The sequence below is a fragment of the Oryx dammah genome, unplaced genomic scaffold (genome assembly GCF_014754425.2).
Source record: "Oryx dammah isolate SB20612 unplaced genomic scaffold, SCBI_Odam_1.1 HiC_scaffold_4, whole genome shotgun sequence".
NCBI lineage: Eukaryota > Metazoa > Chordata > Mammalia > Artiodactyla > Bovidae > Oryx > Oryx dammah.
In genome coordinates this window covers 63,171,058-63,193,980 of record NW_024070188.1, presented here as the reverse complement: position 1 = coordinate 63,193,980, position 22,923 = coordinate 63,171,058, and the positions used below count along the sequence as shown (strand labels likewise).

General features: G+C 41.9%; 1 protein-coding gene across 1 annotated transcript in view; it reads right to left on the bottom strand.

The window, feature by feature from the left end:
* Nucleotides 1–22,923, bottom strand: part of ARFGEF3 (ARFGEF family member 3) — a 174,175-nt gene that overhangs the window by 61,403 nt on the left and 89,849 nt on the right. The window contains exons 7-12 of the mRNA XM_040239099.1: nucleotides 21,066–21,108; nucleotides 18,686–18,764; nucleotides 10,667–10,771; nucleotides 9,447–9,780; nucleotides 1,742–1,854; nucleotides 72–982 (exon numbers count right to left, since the gene is read on the bottom strand). Of these exons, the coding sequence (XP_040095033.1) occupies nucleotides 72–982; nucleotides 1,742–1,854; nucleotides 9,447–9,780; nucleotides 10,667–10,771; nucleotides 18,686–18,764; nucleotides 21,066–21,108 (1,585 nt within the window). The remainder of the gene's footprint in view (nucleotides 1–71; nucleotides 983–1,741; nucleotides 1,855–9,446; nucleotides 9,781–10,666; nucleotides 10,772–18,685; nucleotides 18,765–21,065; nucleotides 21,109–22,923) is intronic.

The following is a 22,923-nucleotide window of genomic DNA, read 5'->3' as shown; positions in this document are numbered from 1 at the left end:
TGGTAACTGCCTGTTAAACAAACTGCTCTGAATATTCTAGTGGACTGCGTAGCAAAGAATGAATTACAAACCTGAGCAGAAGGTAGAGACAAAGTTCTGGAGGGCTGAGTCCACCTCTTCCACACTGGGCAGGGCCAGGAGGCGCGGCAGGAGACCCTCCAACGACTGCACGAACAGCCGGGCGCTGTGCTGGTCAGCCTCCTGGTTCTTCAGCAGCTTGAGAGACAGAGCTGCGGTCCGCAGGGACCTGTGGCCCAGGCAGTCCCGGGGGGTCTGCTCCTCATCAGCTAGAGAACAGTTGTCGGACCCAATGTCCGACACGTCCGATCTCCCGGAGTCCTTTTCAGCTGCCATGGAGTACTGGTCACAGGAGTCGAATTCTGTCCGAGAGAGGTCTTGGTCGTCCACGCTGAAGTTGCTCTCACTGTATCTGGATCCGTAGGACCTCATCCTGCAGTCGACGGACAGGAAGTTGGTTATATCGGGGTAGGCAACGGTGTGGCTCCTTTGAACCACGTCTGGCTGGTCCACGGCTTCCGGTTCTGACACTTTACTCAGAGTCTCCTTGCCTTCCTGGACGGCTGGCGACTTGAGGCCATTCTTGGGGTTTTCCGAGTGGTCCTCGGGTGTGGTCTGACCCAACTCTCCCTCCAAGGTGGTCTGGCCCGTGTCCGTGGTAACGCTGATGCTGATGTCAGGGCTCCGCGCATTCCCCGACTCCCAGGGTGTGTGTTCCGAGGACAGGACTCGCCGCTGCCAGCGGAAGTCGGCCTCATTGATCTCCATGGAGTCGCGGCTGGACTCAGCCCCGTCCTTCAGCTCCTCCAGGCGCAGCAGCAGCAGCTGGACCTGACTTTCACTCAAGCCCCTGCCCTGGCTGAGCTCTTCCAAGGCCCCCAGCAAGGTGCAGACGCAGGACACGGCGGCGTAGCAGGCCTCGATGCCGCCCTTGATGCATGCCTCCGTCATGCCGTCCATGATGCTGAAAGTTTTCAAAGGAGCAGAAGGCATCAGTACAGGAAACATGGAAAAATGCTACCAAATGATCAAGAATTAGACTGGCGAACAGTTAGGTATTCAAAAGAGATACTCTTGATTCACATGAAATCAAATGATCTGGGCAAAAAGAATAAAATGAACAATAAAGGAAACAAATGTGTTCAGGTTGGAAAGTGGCCCACTTTGAATCACAGTCTTTAGGTTGCCTGGTTTATTTAGGTACAAATAAAGATTTTGATGCAAATTTATAATTTTCACAAGGACAGGCATAGAATAATCTCACTTTTGTAACATGTTCAGTTTTCCAAACAGGAAACATTTATAATGCCTCTAGGATAGTGTGGACCTTTCTTTATTCAAGAAATGTATTTCTGAAGAGATGCATGTGACTACAACTATTACAAATCAGATAATATTCCATTTCCGAGAGGGACTCTATGGAAAGGAATCATATAGATGGAACATATTAAGTAAAAAACTTTTTCCCCAAAATAAACCCGATGAAGAATTTCTATACAATTTGTACACTGGCTTTTCTCTAAGTCAGTATGAAAATATGGAAAGTTATATGATTACAATAAACCGAGATAAGACTTCCCCTCTGGCTTGCAGGTACATTACTACATAGTCATATCTCATATAATAGATTCATATAATTTCAGGAACTTAGAAACAACATTAAGAATATTCAGAGAAGCAGTCTTCACCAAGCAATAAAGATCCAAAAGGAGAAGTTTCATACAGTTTGAGAAGATCCAGATGAGACTTTCTTTTTGAAATTGATCTTTTTCTCAATTCAGGTTCAGTGGAGCTGGGTCCTGCCAAATCACAGAGACGCTTTGGGCTCCCGAGTAGCTTTAAGCATAAGGGGAAAAAAATAACAGAAAAGTGAATATCATAAAAAAGCACAAGAACTGTGAGATCAAATAAACATATACATTCTCTCTTGAGTGATATGGTCTAAGGAGAAAACACAATTTGGAATTCAAATCTTAATAAATCTGACTTTAGCGTTCTCCATTGGGTCCCCAGCTCCCCAGTTTGGGACCAGTTTAGACAAAGAATATCCCCCGAGGGAGTGCTTAAAAGTTTTTTATATCACAGAACTAGAAAGCACCTATGCCTATGTTCTTTAGTAAGAATGGCCTGTAATTTAACTTTTCTGTCCTCTCCCTTCCTTATTTTGCTATGAAACTGACTAGCTTCAAAAACTGAATTAAGAAATATGCCTTTCTATTTCCTGGGAAAGTTCATGTATGATTAGAACTACCTGTTCTTTGAATGTTGGTATAACTTGTTTCTCAAGCTGTATGGGGCCACTAATTTCTTCTGAATGGAAAGATTTTAACTACTGATTCAATTTTTTTGAAGATGATAATACTACTTAGGTCCTCAATTTCTCTTTGAGTCAATTTTTTTTTAAGTTGTATTATTTCCTAGGGACTTATCTATTTTATCTAAGTTTTCAAATTTAATGGCCTAAATTTGCCTTAATACCTTTGTTAATTTCTTTAACATTTGTAACATCTATGGTCATATGCCCTTTTAAAAAATTTTTATTTCTATTTTTACCTATTTTAGAATTTTGAATTCTTTTTGCAAGTTATTTGATTTTGTTAGTCTTTTCAGAGTCCTGGCATGTTTTACTTTATTGATTCACTATATTGTGTTTGCTTTTAATCACATTACTTAATGCAAAAGGGCAAAGTGCCTATCAGAGGAGGCATTAGCTGAGAAAAGAAGAAAAGTGAAAAGTAAATAGCTGAGAAAAGAAGAAAAGTGAAAAGTAAAGGAGAAAGGGAAAGATATACCCAACCGAATGCAGAATTCCAGAGAATAGCAAGAAGATATAAGAAAGGCTTCTTAAGTGAACAGTGCAAAAAAATAGAGGAAAACAATTAAATGAGGAAGACTAGTGATCTCTTCAAGAAAATTGGAGATACCAAGGGAACATTTCATGCAAGATGGGCACAATAAAGGACAGAAATGGCAAAGACCTAACAGAAGCAGAAAAGATTAGGAAGAGGTGGCAAGAATACAGAGAACTATACAAAAATATCTTAATGACCTGAATAACCACAATGGTGTGGTCACTCACCTAGAGCCAGACATCCTGGAATGTGAAGTCAAGGGGCCTTAGGAAGCATTACTATGAACAAAGCTAGTGGAGGTGATGGAATTCCATCTGAGCTATTTTAAATCCTAAAAGATAGCACTATGAAAGTGCTGCACTCAATATGCCAAAATTTGGAAAACTCAGCAGTGGCCACAGAACTGGAAAAGGTCAGTTTTCATTAAAATCCCAAAGAAAGGCAATGTGAATGTTCAAACTACCACACAATTGTGCTCATTCCACATGCTTGCAATGTTATGCTCGCAATGTCATGCTCAAAATCCTTCAAGCTAGGCTTTAACAGTATGTGAATTGAGAAATCCCAGATGTACAAGCTGGATTTAGAAAAGGCAGAGGAACCAGAGATCAAATAGCCAACATCTGTTGGATCACAGAAAAAAACAAGGGAATTCTAGAAAAACATCTACTTTTGTTTCACTGACTATGCTAAAGCCTTTAACTGTGTGGATCACAACAAACTGTGGGAAATTCTTAAAGAGATGGGAATAACAAACCAGCTTACCTGTCTCCTGAGAAACCTGTATGCAGGTCAAGAAGCAATAGTTAGAACCAGACATGGAACAACAGGCGGTTCAAAATTGGGAAAAGAATATGTCAACACTGTATATTATCATCCTGCCTATTTAATTTATATGCAGAGTACATAATGCAAAATGCTGGGCTGGATGAATCACAAGCTAGAATCAAGACTGCCAGGAGAAATATCAACAACCTCAGATATGCAGATAAAACCATTCTAATGGCAGAAAGTGAAGAGGAATTAAAGAACCTCTTGATCAAGGTGAAAGAAGAGACTGAAAAAGCTGGCTTAAAACTCAACACTCAAAAAACTAAAATCATGGCATCTAGTCCCATCACTTCATGGCAAATAGGGAAAAAGTGGAAACAGTGACAGATTTTATTTTCTTGGGCTCCAAAATCACTGCAGACGGTGACTGTAGCCATGAAATTAAAGGATGTTTGCTCCTTGGAAGAAAAGCCATATCAAACCTAGACAGCATATTAAAAAGCAGAGACATCACTTTGCTGGCAAAGGTCCATATGGTCAAAGCTATAGTTCTCCCAGTGGTCATATACGGATGTGAGAATTGGACCATAAGGAAGGCTGAGTGCTGAAGAATTGATGCTTTTGAACTGTGGTGCTGGAGAAGACTCTTGGGAGTCCCGTGGACAGCAAGGAGGTCAAACTAGTCAATCCTAAAGAAATCAGTCCTAATATTCATTGGAAGGACTGATGCTGAAGCTCCAATACTTTGTCCACCTGATGCAAAGAGCCAACTCATTGGAAAAGACTCTGATGCTGGGAAAGATTTAGGGCAAGAGAAGGGGACAACAGAAAGGTGAGATGATTGGATGGGATCATCAACTCAATGGACATGTGTTTGAGCAAACTCTGTAAGATAGTGAAGGATGAATGTATTGCAGTTCTTGGGGTGGCAGAGTTGAACAGGACTTAGCAAGTGAACAACAATCCTTGTCTTCCTTTTGACTTTTTAAAAAATTTAAGCTCTCCTTTTCCAAACTACCTAAGTTGGAGAATTAGAACATTAATTTTAGACTTTCTATTTTTTGAGGTAAGTCATTGAAACCATAAATATCCTTTCATGCACTGTTTTGGCTATATCTTACAAGTTCTCATATAGGATTTTCATAATTTTTTGGTTCAAACTAATTTTTGTTTCTATATGGTAGACATCTGTGCAGAAAATTTCAATTTGAGGCTAAGTTAAAGAAAGATTGATTAATCAAGTACATTGAAACAGACATCCTAAATAAGTACATTATTTTCAAAATGACTTATATTTGCAAGGTAAAGTATATTAAGTAGAAAAAGTTACATGTTTTTCTTCTTCGAAATTCCTTTCTTCTGCCAGAAATTGGGAACGTCTCTCTTGGAGGCACAAACATGAAGCTTCCACTTTATTTTTTGTCATCAAGAAAGGAGCAATATTACCAGAGATCAAGGCAGTTTCTCTTTCTCTCCCTCCATCTGTCTGCCTGCCAGACCTGCAGCCAAGTGAAGTGGCTATGCCTCTGAGCCTCTAGCTGTCCCATCTCTTGTTAGAAGGATAAGTACCTTTCAGGGGCACAAGAGTGGGAAATCTGACTCTCTTTTGGGATCCCATTATATTCCCTAATCCAACTTTACCAAGAATAAATCAGATGACATATTTGAATTCTCATATTAATCTTGTGTTTATTTCTCAGGTGCTTCAGAGTCTGGAGGGAAAGGAAATAGAGTTTTGGAGAACTCTGAACAAATACTTAAGAAAAGCAAGACTTGTTTAATTTCAGCTTCTTCTGGTGGGAATGAGGAATTGGTGTCAGTGGCTACGGTGTCACAGGTCTGATAAAGACTAGGGCTTCCTTCTAAAGCCGAAACGTGGGAGAGAGAAGGAAGCAAGGTGTTCTTTTTGGTTATAAAATGTTTTGGGTGGGGGGAGTAGAAGCAAAAAAAAGAAAATGTATTTTGAAAAACAAAATGTCCTGTATGCCTTTGATTAATAAGCTCACAGCACATATGGCAGAGAGACGAATTAGAGAGAGAACGGCAAATAACATACCAGGCGTTCAGACTCCAAAAGAGCAAGCAAACATCCTGGGTGCCCAGGGGTTTCCTTTGTATGCGTGAGCCCTGCACATTTTGGTATCTAGGTTACCAGCCTTCCCAAATTACTGGTGTTGCCGCAGTAAGTGGAGGCGATGCTCGTGAGAACAACCTGGCCCACGTGAGTGTGTCATGCTCTGCGGGGCAGCACGGCCTAGACACACTACCCTGGTGTCAATTACAGCTTCGCTTAGCAAATTGACCGTGGGGAGCTAGCAAATCCACGAAGAAGGGAACACAGGACTAATTTCCTTTGCAGTACTAAGGAAGCTATTATAGAAAGCGCATTGAGACCTATACACCTCGTAGGCAAAGTATTTACTTAGAATTCATCTGTCGAGTGGCTCTGCCGTGGGCAACAATAACTCCAGTGCTTGTCATCTCTGTATACTTGCTTTTTGTATGCTTAGTCACTTAGTCGTGTCTGCCTCTTTGCCACCCCATGGACTGTAGCCCACCAGGCTCCTCTGTCCATGGAATTTTTACAAGCAAGAATACTGATGTGGGTTGCCGTTTTCTTCTCCAGGGGCTCTTTCCAACCCAAGGGATCTAACCCTGGTCTCTTGTATCTCCTGCACGGGCAGGCAGGTTGCTTACTGCTCACATCACCTGGGAAGTTCTGAGGGGGAAAGAAAGGATGCTGCTGCTTCAAAGCACCCTCTGCAGATATTCTGTCTTCAGGTCAGAATATTGAGCACTTGAATATCAACATGTATTGAACACTTATTCAAGGACTGTAGTGTTAGATACCAAAGGAAATACGGAAAAACAATGTATACACAACCATGTTTAGGGAGACAAGAGGCTTGTTCCACGTGGTATTGTGGAGCAGTCAGAGTGATGAGGCATTATGATCAATTGCTAAATGGCGGAACAGGATTTAGAGAAGAGGGAAATCACCGGTCTGAGGAAGCAGTCATAAAAGAGAAGGAGTTTGACAGAAAGGCAGTTGTAATTAGAACATCTGGGTTTATATTTTAGTCATATTGCTCACAAGGACTTTGGGCGAGTAAACCTCTCTTCACGAAGCCTCAGTATCCCAATCTGGAAAATGGGAGCAATATCATCTCCCTATAGAAGCCTGTAAATAAGCTAATGTGAAGTGCCAGCAGTGTCTGTCTAGCTTATTGCGATCCACCATTTTACTAGGTTAGGTGGAAGTGGCCAATGGGCACAGGTCAGCGGAAGCTGGAATAGAAGCGGGGAAGGAGAAACGGAACAAAGCAGGATGGAAGGAGGGTGCATCCTGGGAAATGATGGGAGATGAGAACGATGATGGAAGGGTCTGGAAACTGGGCAGAGTATTTTAGACTTGATGGGAGAGGGAACATGTGCCAGTGGAGAGTGGAAAAATTAACAGTGGCCGTTTACGAATATAGTGAAAAGTGCTAGTTGCTCAGTCATGTCTAACTCTTTGCGATCCCACCGACAGTAGTCTGCCTGGCTCCTTTGTCCATGGAATTCTCTAGGCAAGAATATTGGAATGGATAGTCATTCCCTTCTCCAGGGGATCTTCCTGACCTAGGGATTGAACCCGGGTCTCCTGCAGAGCCGGTGGGTTACCATCTGAGCCACGAGGGAAGCTCATAAATGCACCACATATTTGTTTATCACTTTACATATTCACGAAGTACTTATACAAACTTTATGGCATTTTGAACTGGCAACCTTTGGCATACTGTCACTATGTAGAGATATTAAACTGCTAGGTTCAGAGTTAAATGATTTAGCTATGGTATCTAGCTGATGAGTGGCAGAGAGGGGGTTCAAACCTTGACTCAGACCTAAGTTCATGGAAAGGGTAGCTGAACCAGTGCCAGGAAAAGAGCTACTGGAATCATCCCCATTGTAATATGAAAGGCCAGTCCAGTGGTAAGTGTGTGTAGGGAAAGACCAGGGGCTTGGGTTCAGATGGAAATTTGTACCCTTTCTCTTTTTTAAGAAAGTTAATTTTATTTTTATTTATTTATTTGGTTGCACAGGGTCTTAGTTGCAGCATGTGGGCTCATCATTGCCCTTTGGGATCTTAGTTCCCCAACTAGGGATGGAACCCACATCCCCTTATTGGAAGGCAGAGTCTTAACCACTGGACCGCCAGGGAAGTGCCCACCTTTTCTCTTTCTTATGACCCTGGGCAAGTCATTTGACTCCTTGAAGTAGTTTATTTGTGGGAGGGAAAATTCCTTTTTCCTGGCTTATGTTTCTATGGGCAGAAACACCCAGTGCAATAACATTCTGGGTCCTTCTCCTTTCCTCACTTCTTCCCAGTGGAGGGGGAGTGGCTGGTCTGACTGGTGAATTCAGGAGAAAGAGATGAGCATGCATGGTGGCCCCTTCCACTCTCCTATTCCTGGAGATTGGCTAATTCAAAGAAAGTCCACCCTGTCATCCTCCAGATGACAAGCTTCACAGGGGCGGGGGCAGGTTCCTAGGGGATGGTTGTTTGGGTGGTGGCCCCTGGTAGCTCAGTCGGTAAAGAATCCATCTGCAATGCAGGAGACCTGAGTTCAATCTCTGGGTTGGGAAGATCCCTTGGAGAAGGAAATGGCTACCTACTCCAGTATTCTTGCCTGGGAAATCCCATGGACAGCTACAGCCCAAGGGGTCACAAGAGCTGGACATGATTTAGTGACTAAACCACCAAATGCTTCTGGTCTCACTGGCCTCCAAAGCTGTATTGTGTTCATCAACCGAGTGGTGATCAGATATCAAAGCTGACCTTTTGATCTCCCTTGCCTGAAGCTCTGTTAGGGAAAACATTCTTCACTGCTATATAACCTCACAAAGTTATTATGAATATTAAAGATAATATATGTTAAAAACTGGCATAAAGAAAAAATGGTCATTACTACTGTGGGTCCATAAATTTTCTTAATCAGCAATTAAACTTGGATTGTTCCTTCATTTCTGGAAACACTGGGTCAGAATTTCCACTTTTGATTACAGTCAATCTCATGAAAACAACATCAGCAAGCTGTTCAAATTAAGCTTTTTAAAAACTGGTGAGTAGACAATACTGCTCAAGGTAATTTTGTTACACTGATTTTTTTTTTTTTTTGGTGTCAGGTACCAAAACCTAGTGTGATTAAACCTTCATGGACAAGTTTACAGGTACAAAAAAGTTGATCACTTTTCTTTTCGGTTGAGAAGCAGAGGAATTCTTGAAGTATCCTCAAAATAGCTCCAATTCCTCCTCAAAATCATGAAGTGGCTCACTGGGACATATATCCTAAGCTGGACATCCTTTGTCTCATGACATGTGGGAGAAATAGGGCGTAAGAAGGAGTGGGGAACAGGGTCCCTTTTAGAAATCAGAGATCAGTAAAGCTCATTTTTGGATAATGTACAACCTGAGTATAAAATCACTTTGAAATCCAATTTTGGCAAAAGCGAATAAACACACACATCTGCAGACAGTACCTTAGGGAGCAAACTGAACGTTCAGCCTGGGTTCCAGTCAGATGCATGTGGCTCAAATTTTCAAATGGCTCTGCTGCAGTGAGCATTTATCAACGCCCCCTTAGCCCGACTCCCAACACATGCCCACACAGCCCCCAGTGCTAAAGATACTATTACTGGATACTGCGTAGAAGCAATTAAGCTCCAGCAGATGACTGGCAAACGCTTTCTAAGTACTTCCTGTGCGCAAGACAGGGTGCTCAGCCCCCACCACAAAGCTGGGGGCATCCTTCACGGCCTCCCTACCTCTTTCATGATCTTGATGGCTTCCACACGGTGCTGGGGTGGGGGGTAGAGCAGCACACGGTGGTAGAGGGACTGTAACACGGGCTTCATGGAGTCCACCGGCCCCACCAGCCGCACCAGCTCAGCTGCGATGTAGTAGATGGTCCGCGCCACCGGCCCGCTCAGGGCTGGCGCCGTGGAGGAGCAGCCCGAACCCCGGCCGTGGTCGGAAACCCCAGGAGACGCAGAGTCTGACTCGATGCTGGTGCTCGTGCTGCTGCTGTGCGCAGAGGTGATGGTTTTATCATGAATCGGATTCCCCAGGATCACGATGAGAGCGGGGCAAAGGTTCTTCCTGAGAGGGGACGAGAGGAAAGGTCAGTTTCCCTTCAAGCCAGATGATGAAACATGAATACTATCCTGAGGGTAAATACCAGGTGCCCCCAAAATGACATGTAAGAGCTGGGCTCTTTACTGCCCCCTTTTCTGGCTACCTCCTGGTCCAGCGTGTCCTGTCTCTCCATCACTCCTGGGGATAGCAACAGAATTCTTTTCTTCATAATTCAAGCTGGGGTTAACTATATAAACTATCAAGAGAAGTATCAGAAAGCATCTTCTATGAAGAAAATGGACTCAAAGTGCTAAATGGCTTAGTGATAAAGTTTCATTTTATTATAAATAATGAAATTACTTATATTTCTCATTTGAGAAGTTATTTTAAAATTCTGACACATATCACACTGATACACAGCACTCGACTTTCTCCCTGTCAGATTAGCCCAGGAACCCAGAGTAACTTGCTGGCTGCCTGAGGGCCCTGTCATTTGTGTGAATCTCTGACTGTGATTAAGAGACTAGTTTGCAAGTTGAGATGGAGAGAGTACCAGGGTGAGGTTGAGAAGAAGGTTCAGTTATGGTGAAGGGGAACTATCTCCCCTGTGCAATTCACTGGTGACTTTATATGGTTTAGAACATAGGCTTTCATGATCCTATGATGTAAACAAAATGCAGGTGGGCCTTGGGAGCCATAGTTGGTTAAAATAATTATCCTTTACTCTCTGTAGCTTGGTCTGGTGCATATAAAAAAAGCAGCTTCCATATTTTCCCTCTAATACATTTACACAGAAATGGAACAACAAGAGAGGCGCAGATACCATGGGAAGGGACCCACAGGCCCAGCTGGAAGAGTGAGGTCCCGGGCCTAGTGCAGAGCCAGGGTGGGCATCAAGACGAGTACTCACCAGATGAGGTCTGTGAAGCCTCGGTGCAGCTGCATGGAGGAGGAGGAGCTGCTGAGCACGGACAGGATGCACTCCAGGTACAGGAGCTGCAGCTGCTGGCTGTCACTGCGGGGGAACAGAACCAACACACAAACACATCCAAAGTAAAGGGAAGATTAAAGAGGTGATGCATGGGAAACACTTGAGAAACTACTAGGCATCACAGAGTGTTAATTTAGGGGGAGGCTGGTCATGTCATGGGTTGCCTTCTGCTCCCCGCACCTCCATTTCACACTTTGAGGTCCTAACCCCTGGTACCTCAAACATGGTCTTACTTGGAGGTGGGGTCTTTACACAGGCAACCAAGTTAAAGCAAAGCCATTAGGGAAAGGGAAAGGGGAAAGGGAAGTCATTCAGTCGTGTCTGACTCTTCGCAACCCCATGGACTGCAGCCCACCAGGCTCCTCCGTCCATGGGATTTTCCAGGCAAGAGTACTGGAGTGGGGTGCCATTGCCTTCGGGTAGATCCTAATTCAACAGGATTGGCATCCTATGGTTTTTCCAGTAGTCATGTATGGATGTGAGAGTTGGACCATAAAGAAGGCTGAAAGTGTTAGTCATTCAGTCATGTTTGACTCTCTATAACCCACCAGGTTCTTCTGTCCATGGAATTCTCCAAGCAGGAATACTGGAGTGGGTGGCCATTTCCTTCTCCAGGGGATCCTCCCCATCCAGGTACCGAACCTGGGTATCCTTTATTGCAGGCAGACTCTTTACCAACTGAGCCACCAGGGAAGTGCAAAGAAGGCTGAGTGCCAAAGAACTGATGCTTTCAAACTGTGGTGCTGGAGAAGACTCTTCAGAATCCCTTGGACAGCAAGATCAAACTGGTCAATCCTGAAGGAAATCAATCCTGAATATTCATTGGAAGGACTGATGCTGAAGCTCTAATTCTTTGGCCGCCTGATGCAAAGAGCCAATTCATTGGGAAAGACCCTGATGTTGGGAAAGATTGAAGGCAGGAGGAGAAGGGGATGACAGAGGATGAGATGGTTGGATGGCATCATTGACTCAATGGACACAAGTTTGAACAAACTGTGGGAGAGGGTGAGGGACAGGGAAGCCTGGCGTGCTGCAGTTCATGGGGTCTTGAAGAGTTGGACATGACTGAGGAAATAAACAATCATCTTCATAAAACAAGGAAATCTGGACACAGAAATACATATGGAGGAAAGACAATGTGAAGAGACAAGGTGAGCAGACGAGGAGTGAAGCCTCCCAGAGCTGAGAAGAAACCAACCCCGCTGACATTCTGATCTCCAGCCTCCAGAACCATGAGACAATACATTTCTGTTATTAAAGCCACTTTTTTGTGATACACAGTTCATGATACTTTATTTTGGCAGCCCCAGCAAACCAATTAGGATGATTTTTCTATAATAAACTTGATTTTTTAGAAGTTTTGATTTATAGAAAAATGTAGCATGGTACAGAATGTGACCATATTTTACCCACCCCCGTACATGGTTTATCCTATTAGTAACATCTTACCATTAAAAACCAAACTAACAGTTACCATTAAGGAACAAATATTGATATATTGATTTAAGTCTATAGTTTACTCCAGAAATACTAAATTTTAATATATTTAATTGTCTAAATTCTCCAAGACACTATGTACCATGATATCTTTTAGATGGTTAATACTTTACTAACTTGCATTTGGCTTTTCTTTATTATTTTTTTAAATCACCAATGTTTTTCAATGGACAAATTATTTTTCTCATAGTTATTACTATACAGTTCTTCATTAGAACCAGATATTTTTTAAAAGCATATAACTTTATGAGATGCACACTTTTATACCTGGACTAAATTTTCTGCCTAATCCACTAGAAAGTATTAAAATCCAAGTGGGTTGTCTTTCTGACCAAACATTTGACTCATTATTAAGAAAAATAATTAAATGCCCTATTAAAAAAATGTCTTATCTTTCAAACCGTCAGTTGATCATCACAAAACTAAAATAACCATAGAGAATGAAAAGTCTCAACTTCTGAAATCACTGGAAATAAACCCAGAGAAAAGTTACAAGCTGTCAAGTTTCCCATGAGTACCTATCAGCAAAGCGTGCTGTAGCAATACGGCAACCCCAAGGCATCGGACTCAACTACAGAGAGAGCTCATTGCCAAGGAAACTGGCCTGGAATCTCCTTGGAGACTGAATGCGGCTGCTCTTCTGTGGGCTGCTGCAGTCTGGCAAAATAAGTACTCGTGGCCTAGCGCGAGTCACTTCATTAGAGGCACACCTTCCACACAGGCCCTTCACTAGATATAGAGATGTGTGTGCACAGGTGTACATCTCATATTTGTCTGACAATAGGGGAATCTGTGGAATGCACAGGGCAGAAAGGAGCCTAGAAACTAGCCAAGACTTTCAACACACAACAGGCAATAGCCCACTTAGGAGGCCTGTGAGTCACTCTGCCTGGCCTTTTGTTGGAGCAGGTTGAGTGTCTACTGGTCTCACTCTTTGCTCGTCTCTGGATTTCCTCCAGGCTCAAGATCCACAGAGAACAGCTCTTGTAGGTGATAGGGGTCCATGAAGAAGAAGCAGGGCAGGCCTGGCACCATACCCTCAGTCTCTGGAGTTCTTAAAATTGGTTTTGTTTTAAGCTGTTTTGACTTTACCTCCCTTAGAAACAGATTCAAATTTAGTTAGAAAAAGGAGAGAGAGTTAATTGCATAGGAGTGGAATGGAATTAGAATGTGCAATATGAAGGTCACCCTTGCCTCACTGATTCCTCTCTTACATTCTGTTCTGGGAAGAGAGGGAAGGGGGAGAGGGTGTGGGAGACCAACAAGCAGAGAATGAAGAAATATATTCGTAAGCCCAGTGATTCTCCCCCAAATTCTTAGATTTAAACAGCACTATCTAACTCAAGCTGCCTAATAGAGTGCTCTATGAATACCATATTTCCAAGGCATGTGAGTTAACCTGTGTGCCTGAAAGCATTTTCTGAATACTCCCAGGAGACTGAACATATCATGAGTATACACCCCTATAAAGCTAAAGCCCCAGGAAGTATACAAGCACTGATTTTGGAAATGGATATTGAGAGAGGAAGTAATGACCTGCCTCTTGAGAAACCTGTATGCAGGTCAGGAAGCAACAGTTAGACCTGGACATGGAACAACAGACTGGTTCCAAATAGGAAAAGGAGTATGTCAAGGCTGTATATTGTCACCCTGCTTATTTAACTTATATGCAGAGTACATCATGAGAAATACTGGGCTGGAGGAAGCACAAGCTGGAATCAAGATCGCCGGGAGAAATATCAATAACCTCAGATATGCAGATGACACCACCCTTATGGCAGAAAGTGATGAAAGACTAAGGAGCCTCTTGATGAAAGTGAAAGAGGAGAGTGAAAAAGTTGCCTTAAAGCTCAACATTCAGAAAACGAAGATCATGGCATCTGGTCCCATCACTTCATGGCAAATAGATGGGGAAACAGTGGCTATTTTTCTGGGCTCCAAAATCACTGCAGATGGTGACTGCAGCCATGAAATTAAAAGATGCTTACTCCTTGGAAGGAAAGTTATGACCATCCTAGACAGCATATTAAAAAGCAGAGAAATTACTTTGTCAACAAAGGTCCATCTAGTTAAAGTTATGGTTTTTCCAGTCTTCATGTATGGATGTGAGAGTTGCACTATAAAGAAGGCTGAGCACTGAAGAATTGATGCTTTTGAACTGTGGTGCTGGAGAAGACTCTTGAGAGTCCCTTGGACTGCAAGGAGATCCAACCAGTCCATCCTAAAGGAGATTAGTCCTGGGTGTTCATTGGAAGGACTGATGTTGAAGCTGAAACTCCAATACTTTGGCCACCTGATGCGAAAAGCTGACTCATTTGAAAAGACTCTGATGCTGGGAAAGATTGAGGGCAGGAGGAGAAGGGGACGACAGAGGATGAGATGGTTGGATGGCATCACTGACTCAGTGGACATGGGTTTGGGTAGACTCTGGCAGTTGGTGATGGACAGGGAGGCCTGGTGTACTGTGGTTCATGGGGTCGCAGAGTCAGACACGACTGAACGACTGAACTGAATGAACTGAATGACCGTATAAGTTGAAGCTGAAACTCCAATACTTTGGCCACCTGATGCGAAGAACTGACTCATTGGACAAGACCCTGATGCTGGGAAGGATTGAAGGCAGGAGGAGAAGGGGATGACAGAAGATGAGATGATTGGATGGCATCACTGACTCGATGGACATGAGTTTGAGTAAGCTCCAGGAGTTGATGATGGACGGAAGCCTGCAATCCATGGAGTCGCAGAGTCAGACACAACTGAGCGACTGAACTGAACTGACCACAGTGTGCTTTCAGACAAAGAACCTATTTAGAAGTTAGAAGAGGTGTCAAGATTAGCTAATAGAAAATAAAAGGACTTTAAGCAATAAAATCAGAAGAAACTATACAGATAGGAAAACCTAACAAAGAAAATTAATAGGACCACCAGAGTGAGGGCAGCCAAGGGCATGGTACCATCTGATCAGGTGGTCTAAAGGTCTCCCAGTGAAGCTGCACAAAACCTGCTGCAGCTCAGCTTCTATAGCAACAGAACCCCTGTCGTAGGGCGCTGCAATCACGATGGGGAAGACCACAACCAAACCAGTCTGTAGAGGCAGATGATAAGGAAATTGCTTTGAAAAACCAAGCAAGACTATGAGAATCCTATAAAAAAAATCAGTAAGCTCTCTAACAATATGCCTAAAGCCATCTTTGATCCAATATTCAATGAGAAATCCTAGAAAATACATGTGTGTCACATGAGTTATTTTTTTCCATTCAAAGCCTATCATTTAACTACATCATTCAGACATGTTTCCATTTTTCAGTGACTGATAGAAATGTATGACCTTTAGGTTCTAATACACATATGTGAACATTTGTGATGTTTGTGCAATGTATTTTTCTAACAATCTACAGTCCAAATTTCTAATGTAAGAAACTCCTAAATCCATTGTAAACCAGCATTAGCACTGATAATTCTGAAAGCAAACAAGCTTTTTAGAGCTCATATTTATCAAATATTTATTATGTACTGTGCAGCAAAAAAAAGATTCCACTTATACTAGTACTTCCTAGAAGATATCGATCTGAATGTCTTTAATAATAACTACACAATAAGCATTACTTAGGACTGTTTAAGGTAAACTAGGTCATATGGTTGCCCTACAGGTAGGGGTCCCTGTAGGGGACATTAGAGCCACTCAGGTTTTAAAGAACATGAACTGAACCCCAGATGCCAGGCAGGTCCTTACTGGACTTTGCTAAAAGCTCATTCTGGACCAACAAACAATGGTATCATTTATAGACCCATAGATTCATTCTCACTTATTTTGATGACTATTTTTAAATTTATTAATGGTATAATTACCTTGAGCTATTACTAGCACTTTTGTAGCACTTAAAATTCTTAGATTTTTCCCTTAGCAAACTACTCAAGCAAAGAAGCTTAACTTCTTTGTTTTCCCTTGGCAGCTCAGTAATGAACATAGCTTTTATATTTTCAAAGTTTTGGAGGTCTTTGGTTTATTTTCTGACAGTGCTAAGACCTGGGGGTTTGGGGGTGGGGTGGGCTGAGAAGAAGAATCCTTGACAGCTGCCAATAGCCAGCTGTGTGTTCCCCTGGGAAACATCAACAGTTGCACAGAATGTTAATATCAGATGAGGACTCTTTAAGACGGTGATGGAACAAGATGAAAGCAATCTATAATCACAGCTGAACAGAAATTTTAAAAAAATCTGTATAATTACAAAAATGACCAAATATCACCCTCCCCTGTAAGTGACCCTTGCTGATTCTCCAGTGACAACTCTGGCTCCCATCTAGCCCTCTTGTCTAGATGACGACAGCTGGGTTGACCAAGAAGTTCATATGGGTTTTCCTGTAAGATTTTATGGAAAAACCCAAGGGAGCTTTTTAGCCAACTCAATAGCATGTTCAATGCTAGGATTGCCCCCTCTTTCCGACAGTACCCAATTTTTGAATAGAACATCCAAGTCCTTTAATCCACTTGATACTACCCAACTCAGGTACAAATCCTACAACAATTCCTAACACCCACCCTTTTACTGGATGCCCCATCATTCCTCATACTGTAAAGGCTCCCTTGCTATAGCAAGTTAATAAACCTAATTCTGTTTATTCTGATCTTGGTGGGCACTGACAATCTTTTAGGTTAATTTTCTAGCTTAATCCATACAAAAGCCCTAGAATATTTTATAATACTAACATTACATATTACTATTATGATTATAATGCAAATTAACAATATATTGAACTGTGTTATAATCAAGTATATTAATGTTAAAATATTACAAATATTACAATATCATGGTATACTGCAATATTATTAGGCATATTATTAATAAAAAATAACATGATAATAACAGCTAATTATAGGATATATAAACTTAGGGTGGTTGAGATCTTTGATCAAAGTCAAGAGCTAGTGAGGGGCAAAACACGGGTTTTTAACTCCAGTAATCCAACAAAACTGGAGAAGGAAATGGCAACCCACTCCAGTATTATTGCCTGGAAAATTCCATGGACAGAGGAGCCTGGCAGGCTGCAGTCCATGGGGTCACAGAGAGTCGGACATGACTGAGTGACTAACACATAATCCAACAAAAATAATGCAGTTGAACCAATAGTAAATAAACTGTGATTTATCATAGCAATAGTGACTCAGTTGTGTCAGACTCTTTGCAACCCCACGGACTGCAGCATGACTGATTTCCCTGTCCTTCACTATCTCCTGGAGTTTGCTCAAAGTTTTGTTCATTGAGTAGGTGATGCTATCCAACCATCTCATCCTCTGTTACCCCCTTCTCCTGCCTTCAATCTTTCCCAGCATCAGGGTCTTTTCCAATGAGTCAGTTCCTTGCAACAGGTGGCCAAAGTGTTGGAGCTTCAGCTTCAGCATCAGTCCTTCCAATGAATATTCAGGTTGATTTCCTTTAGAACTGACTGGTTGGATCTCCTTGTAGTCCAGGGGACTCTCAAGAGTCTCTATAATGGGACTGTTTCTCCCAGCTCATGACAATACATAAAATTCTACAGCAAAACCTTCTGAATTATCCAATGTCTAGTTTTCATTAAACAATAATGTGTCTTTTCTATTTCAAAGGGCACTTCAGAATCCTACTGTGTTACAGTTAATTATATGTGTATCTGGTAGAGGTTTTCATCTCACCTTGGTAAATCTGGCCTTTTTATGACTTGAAATGATGAAAGTCACTCAGTCATGTCTGACTCTTTGCGACCCCCTGGACTATATAGTCCATGGGGTTCTCCAGGCCAGAATAGTGGAGTGGGTAGCCTTTCGCTTCTCCAGGGGATCTTCCCAACCCAGGGATTGAACCCAGGTCTCCCACATTGCAGGCAGATTCTTTACCAGCTGAGCCACAACAAATGCATAAGTTATCAACTTACTGCCTGGAGAGCTGGGGCATCACAGATAACCTAATACCACCGATTAAACTGGCATGCAGATAAATGACAAGTATATAAAAGTCAGAATAACACAGTCTTTTAGAAGATAAGTGCGTGAGCTCACAGGCTCAGGAGACGTCAGAAAAAAAATAAAAAATGACCACCCAGGCCAATCCTGCCATTTAGCAGAGGAGAAAGGTCCAACAGTTTGATAAGAAGGCTTATTTAGAGTCATACACCTGGGATGAGCCAGGTTAGGACTTGCCCCACATCAACTAGCTCTTAGCCAACATTCTTTCCACTAACCTCCATTAGAAAATTGCATCCTTCAGTAATCATGTTTGACCAGGTGGGCTTGCCCAAGATCACTGAATACACTTCTCAGGAATGACAGTGAATTTACCAATGGTGGGGGGCGGGGGAGGGGAACCACTGTCCCTATACTCTGCAACTCTAAGTGATGCCGTGGGCAAAAGTTCGTTCAGAAATAGGCCCTGAGCAGACCAGAGCACCAGTGTTGAAGGCACTTACTTGATGGCGGCTTGGAGCTTCTCACACAGAACAGTGAGCACGGAGACAAGGTCATCACAGAGGGACTCTACTGTCGACCCTTCAAACAGAGAAGGCGACAGGCATTAGACATCGGCAGCGGAGCACTACAGGCTTCCTCAACACTCCTTCCCATCCTCTGCTTTAGATACTTTCAAGGCTGAAAAGATGATTTTCAGATGCTGAGCCTTCCTCAGGTCACCAAAAGCATCAGAGAGAATGAAATATCATCATTCCTTTCCAAGGTAAGACACTCAAAAGATAATCCAGGAAGGAAATATGAAACTATTAATTATAAGTAAAGTTCATTCACACTTAATGAAAAAAGATTTGGTTAATTTAAGAAACAACACAATTGATAACAATTTTCTCAATATTTAGGCCAGCAGACTACATGTATCCCTTATTCTGATATCTTGAATTTCTGGGTCTTCTGAGCAGACTTGAGTTGTATCCCAGAGAGATAAACTACGGTGGCAAGATAGAAAGATGGGTTTTTCAAACTAGGCAGCTAGGGAAAGGGGCAAAATAAGCTAGTCAACATCTCCACCTCTTCCAGCTATTTGTCCCAGCATCCTCAGGGTACACGGCCTTTGTTGTTAAAGGAGCAACAGTGTCAGAAAAAATAATTTTCCCTCCAAACACGTTCATGTCCAGAATCTAGCAACAAAACTCCCACAGAATTGTACTAGAGGAAGACTGAAATTCAGAATCTGTTCAAGTACAGGGCCACAGCTTGTTGACCACATGAGCTTGGGTAAGCTTCAGTTTTGCTTCAATTAAGCTTATTTTGCCTTTGGCAAGTGGGGTTAAATAATAACAGTCTCAGAACTGCTAGACCAAGGAAAGTAACAAGTGGAAACATCTGCTTTTTAAAAATAAAAACCTGTAGAGATTTATACAAATGTGGCCAAGTATTTGAAGAATGTATAAATGCATGAATGAATGACCATGAGGTCAAAGAAGAGGGAGAAAAAAGATGCCAGGAGTGTAAGAGGAAAATAAAAATAAAATTGAAAGATGGCAGGGAAATGAGAAAGGGCGGATCCTCAGAATTTAAGATCTTACATGCAAAAAATAAAAAAATTGAGAAATGATAAAGTGCCATGATAAAAGACAGTTTAAAATAAATGAAACCCATAAGGAATTCTGAAATTTAATTTTAAGTAAATTTCAAATGAGTCCATCAATTTTTTACCGATACAATATTTAAATATGCATCCTTAACCAAGAGAACTTTGATCTCTTTTTTAGTTTATAAAATCATCCTATATTAAAGTGAAAACATTGTGGGAACTGCAATAATCAAAAGAGATGAAAAATCTTGGCTCATAGCACTAACAGCTTCAAAAGGTGAAAAGACGCTACAGTACTTGTAGCCCAAGAATACAGGGAAATGTGACAAAAACACACTCAAGCAATGCTTTAGAAAATGATTTTAAGCAGTAATTTTCTTTCATTTATTCTTTTTCTCCTAATTGTGGCTGTTTAGCTACTTCTTTCTCTTCCTTACATTCCCTCCCTTTTTCCTTTCCCCTCTACCCCACCCCTTTCTTCCATTAACTGACAAAAATATCAAAGTAAATTTTTTTTTTTAACACTTAAAAAAATATTTATTTGACTGCACCAGGTCTTAGATGTGGCACTTGGGATCTTCAGTCAGGGACTGAATCCAGGCCCCCTGTATTGGGAGTGTAGGGTGTTAGCCACTGGACCACTATGGAAGTACCCTCAACATTAAAAATTACTAAATGAAACCCTAGATAAAACTGATGCTTTGGTTTTTCAATCAGATGATTTGATTTTTTCATCTCTTTTACAGAAAACAATACCATCAAGCATTTTTAAGAAAGCAAAGTGCTTGTCTATTATAGTGGATATTTTTTCCTTTCCTATGAGTCAGAATGAAAGTTCCTTACCTTGATTTCATTTGCTACTTAAACCTGGCTGTCTGTCCTTCCCTGTGAGATGACTTATTTTTCATAACAAAACTTCATAAACATCCTCCAGGTGTGAAAGCATTTGGTGCCAGTCAGGTTTCCACCATTTTGTATTCCAGTTCTCATTTTAACAGTTAATGAACCTGACTTCATGAAGAGTAAAGTAACTACAAAAACCAACCTCCAACAGGAAGGTGTGTGAAGAGTTAATTTCTCTGGCACAGTTGGAGCAGGAACAGGTATGGCTGGCAGAGGATGTAGGAACAGAAGGAAACAATGGCTGATTAAGGCTAAGCAGAGCCAAGGAGAATGGGAAGCTAACCCAGGAGCTTTTACTCAGCGTTATATCTGCATACTGAGCACACAGTAGGTGTTCTTATACCCACTTTTTCAACTGAATATGCAAAAATCAAATCCAATACCTTGACTCCTGAATTCCTGGCGGACATCCGGGTTTTCAATTATCTAGTAAGGGAGACACACACAGGACAGTTAGGAGATTCAGGCAAGAAAAATCCTGACTGTTCAACAATGGAAAGGTCTAGGAAACAAAATGTCATCTGAGTGTCCTGGGCTCTGCTAACTTACCTAGGTACACCTTCCAGCTCTTCATAGCATTTCACTACTCATGGCACTTATGAAAAGGCTATTATGTCTGGAACTGAGTTATCAGTTTCAAAAATAACTCAGCCAAGAGTCCACGACTCCCTGGAAGTTTAAACCCTATGGTGTTCTAGGGTGTTGCAGAGCTATGACTGGGGGCAGTACCTGCCTAAACATATGAGTTCTCTTTGCACAAAGAACAATTTGTCCCAAAGTCACAAATAGCACTCTGAGTGGCACCTAATGAATACAGATTCTTAGTCATAAGAAGGATCAGTTTCCTGGACTTTGACATACAGGTCCACAATAGCTGCTGGTCAGATGCACCAGGTTCCTATTTGAGGGGGGAGGGTACTTTCAATTCTCTGACCAGACAGACCACTCCAGGTCATCACTAGATAGATCTGGGACTATCATGGTAGAGGCAGAACCTTGAGGGAAGGGAGAAGAGGAAGGAAGAGATATTTACTAGTAGTAAGACTTACATCCCATTGTAGGGATAATTCAGTGACTACCGCTTTGAGAGCAGGAAGGCAGCCCTTCAGCGTCCCTACCTCTTAGCACTGGGAGATAATAAAAAGGCATTTTCATGCCAATTAACTACCAGATATAAATTATTGCCACAGCGCTGATCTTTTTAAAGCTTGTTACAGACACATAGTTCTACTATTCTCTGTTCATAAATTTGCAAGCTCAGCAGCTTCCACAGAATTTTGGGGAAGTGCGATGTTAATGCCGACAGCTCAGCACATGGCTAAATATTAAGGTCAGAATAACATTTTTTGGAAGAAATCCATCTGAATCATTTTTATGGAGGGGAGAACTACTATCGCCTACCCCCCAGATATTTACATATGGCATTTTTTTTAAATGCTTAACAATAATTTAACAATGGCTTTTGTCAATGAAATAATTCAATAATAACGCTTGATAGTAAACTCAGGGTTTCTGAGGATACAAAACAAAATCAAACTGAGTAATCTGCCCTGGGCATAGGGATGGGGAGGGGCTAGACATTAAGTTGATGAAACATTTCATGCTAAGCTTTTGGCATTCTAGATTTATTTCCTTTCCACTGTCTTTAAGTCTTTCTAATTCTGAGATGGCCTGTGATGTGTTTCCAGTGATGGGTCATGCTAAGCACTATACACATCTTATCCAAGTAATGCCAGTGTCCCCTGGGAGGACATGCAGCCTCACCATTCCTAGGGACCACTCCCCTGTAATAGCTTTTTTAAATTAACCATTCTTAGGTAGTAAAACTTATGTTTCCCTCTACTAGACTTCAAACGTACTTCAAATATTAGCATCCTGAGAATCATGTTTTTCTGGGGCACAAAAGCGTCTCCAAGGACCTACTGAGTAATAGAAAGGAAATTAACAGGAAACACTAATTTTCTATCTAATTTGGGATCTTGCCCCCGGATGGGGTGAGTCCAGATGGTCAGTGACAAGCAGGACCAGAAGGCTGATTAGCCACATCACACACAGGATACAGGCACAAACCTTCCAGTTTTATCCAGACCTCTGCAACTGTGCCTGTCACCTTACCTGTCGCTCTAACAGGAGAGCAAGATGAGCAAGATGAGTCTTTTTACTTAAAACCTAAAATTCTCCTACTTAAAAATTTCCAAGTATAGTTAAATAAACTAATATAACTGAAATCACTTGGAGAAT